Genomic DNA, 923 nt, shown 5'->3' with positions numbered 1-923 from the left:
GCCTTCAACCTCCTCATCCTCTTGATCTCCTTCTCTCTCTCCTCTTTCGCCGCCCCGTCCATATTCCTCTTCCTTGCTCTGCCTCCTCCCTTTTTAAAATTCCTTGACTAAGGATCCTGGATGCTCCCTGCCCGGGTTGCTATTGGCCTCCCTCCCTGAGTGGCCTGAAATAAGCCCGTCACCCTATCTAGCCAGGTCCTCTTTGTCATCCTCGGCCCGCAGATCCAAGTCCAGTCAAAGAGCCGGACCATGAGTATCAAGACGATTTCCCCGACCCGAGTAGAGATTCACCTGCCCGCCCCGCTCGCCGCAGCACCCCCCCCTTTCCCAGGCTGCCTCGCTCAGTGACGTCAACACTCGGTCCCGCATCCCGACGCCCGCACCCGGGGCCCGCTCTGCGCATCTTCTGCCATGGCTGCAGTAGCGTTCCCGCTGCTGCTGTTGTTGGCGTCACCGGTCACCCCAACCCCAGTGCACGACCCCTTTGCTCCGCAGCTCGGGGACACTCAGAGGTGCCAGCAGCGGTGTCGGCAGCACCACTCTGGCTTGCCGCCTGCGCAGGTAACAGACTCTCAGGAACCCAGGCAGTGGAAAAGAGGAGGGACCTGAGTGCAGGACCCTCAGATGGGGGAGGGATTCGAGCTCCTGGTATGCTAGTGCAGGAGATGGGGGTCCTCGGAAGGGGGAAGCTAGGGTTCGGGATAGGAAGTCTTTGTCAGGAGGAAAGAGCTGACGTGGTGTCCCTCAGGTTGGCAGAGGGATGAGGGATTCTGAGAGTCCCTAGAGAGATGCAGGAGCCAGAGAGTCCCCTAGAAGTAGTGGGGAGACAGGGTGGAGGATCTTCAGGAGTGGGAGGAGCTGAGGTACCTGCAATGAGGGTGGCTTGAAGGGGGAGGGGTCTCTCAGAACTGCCCTTCCTTCCA

At 60.2% G+C, this 923-nt stretch overlaps 1 protein-coding gene across 2 annotated transcripts in view; it reads left to right on the top strand.

The window, feature by feature from the left end:
• Positions 1–923, top strand: part of Tmem59l (transmembrane protein 59 like) — a 3,962-nt gene continuing 3,039 nt past the window's right edge. Inside the window, exon 1 of one of the 2 annotated variants that reach the window (XM_031340118.1) lies at positions 1–561. In XM_031340118.1, coding sequence (XP_031195978.1) covers positions 412–561 — 150 coding nt within the window. In that variant the 5' untranslated portion in view covers positions 1–411. The remainder of the gene's footprint in view (positions 562–923) is intronic. The other variant, XM_031340117.1, reaches the window with a different exon arrangement.

Source organism: Mastomys coucha, unplaced genomic scaffold (assembly GCF_008632895.1).
Source record: "Mastomys coucha isolate ucsf_1 unplaced genomic scaffold, UCSF_Mcou_1 pScaffold22, whole genome shotgun sequence".
NCBI classification, from domain to species: Eukaryota; Metazoa; Chordata; class Mammalia; order Rodentia; family Muridae; genus Mastomys; species Mastomys coucha.
This window is presented reverse-complemented; position numbering and strand designations above follow the sequence as displayed.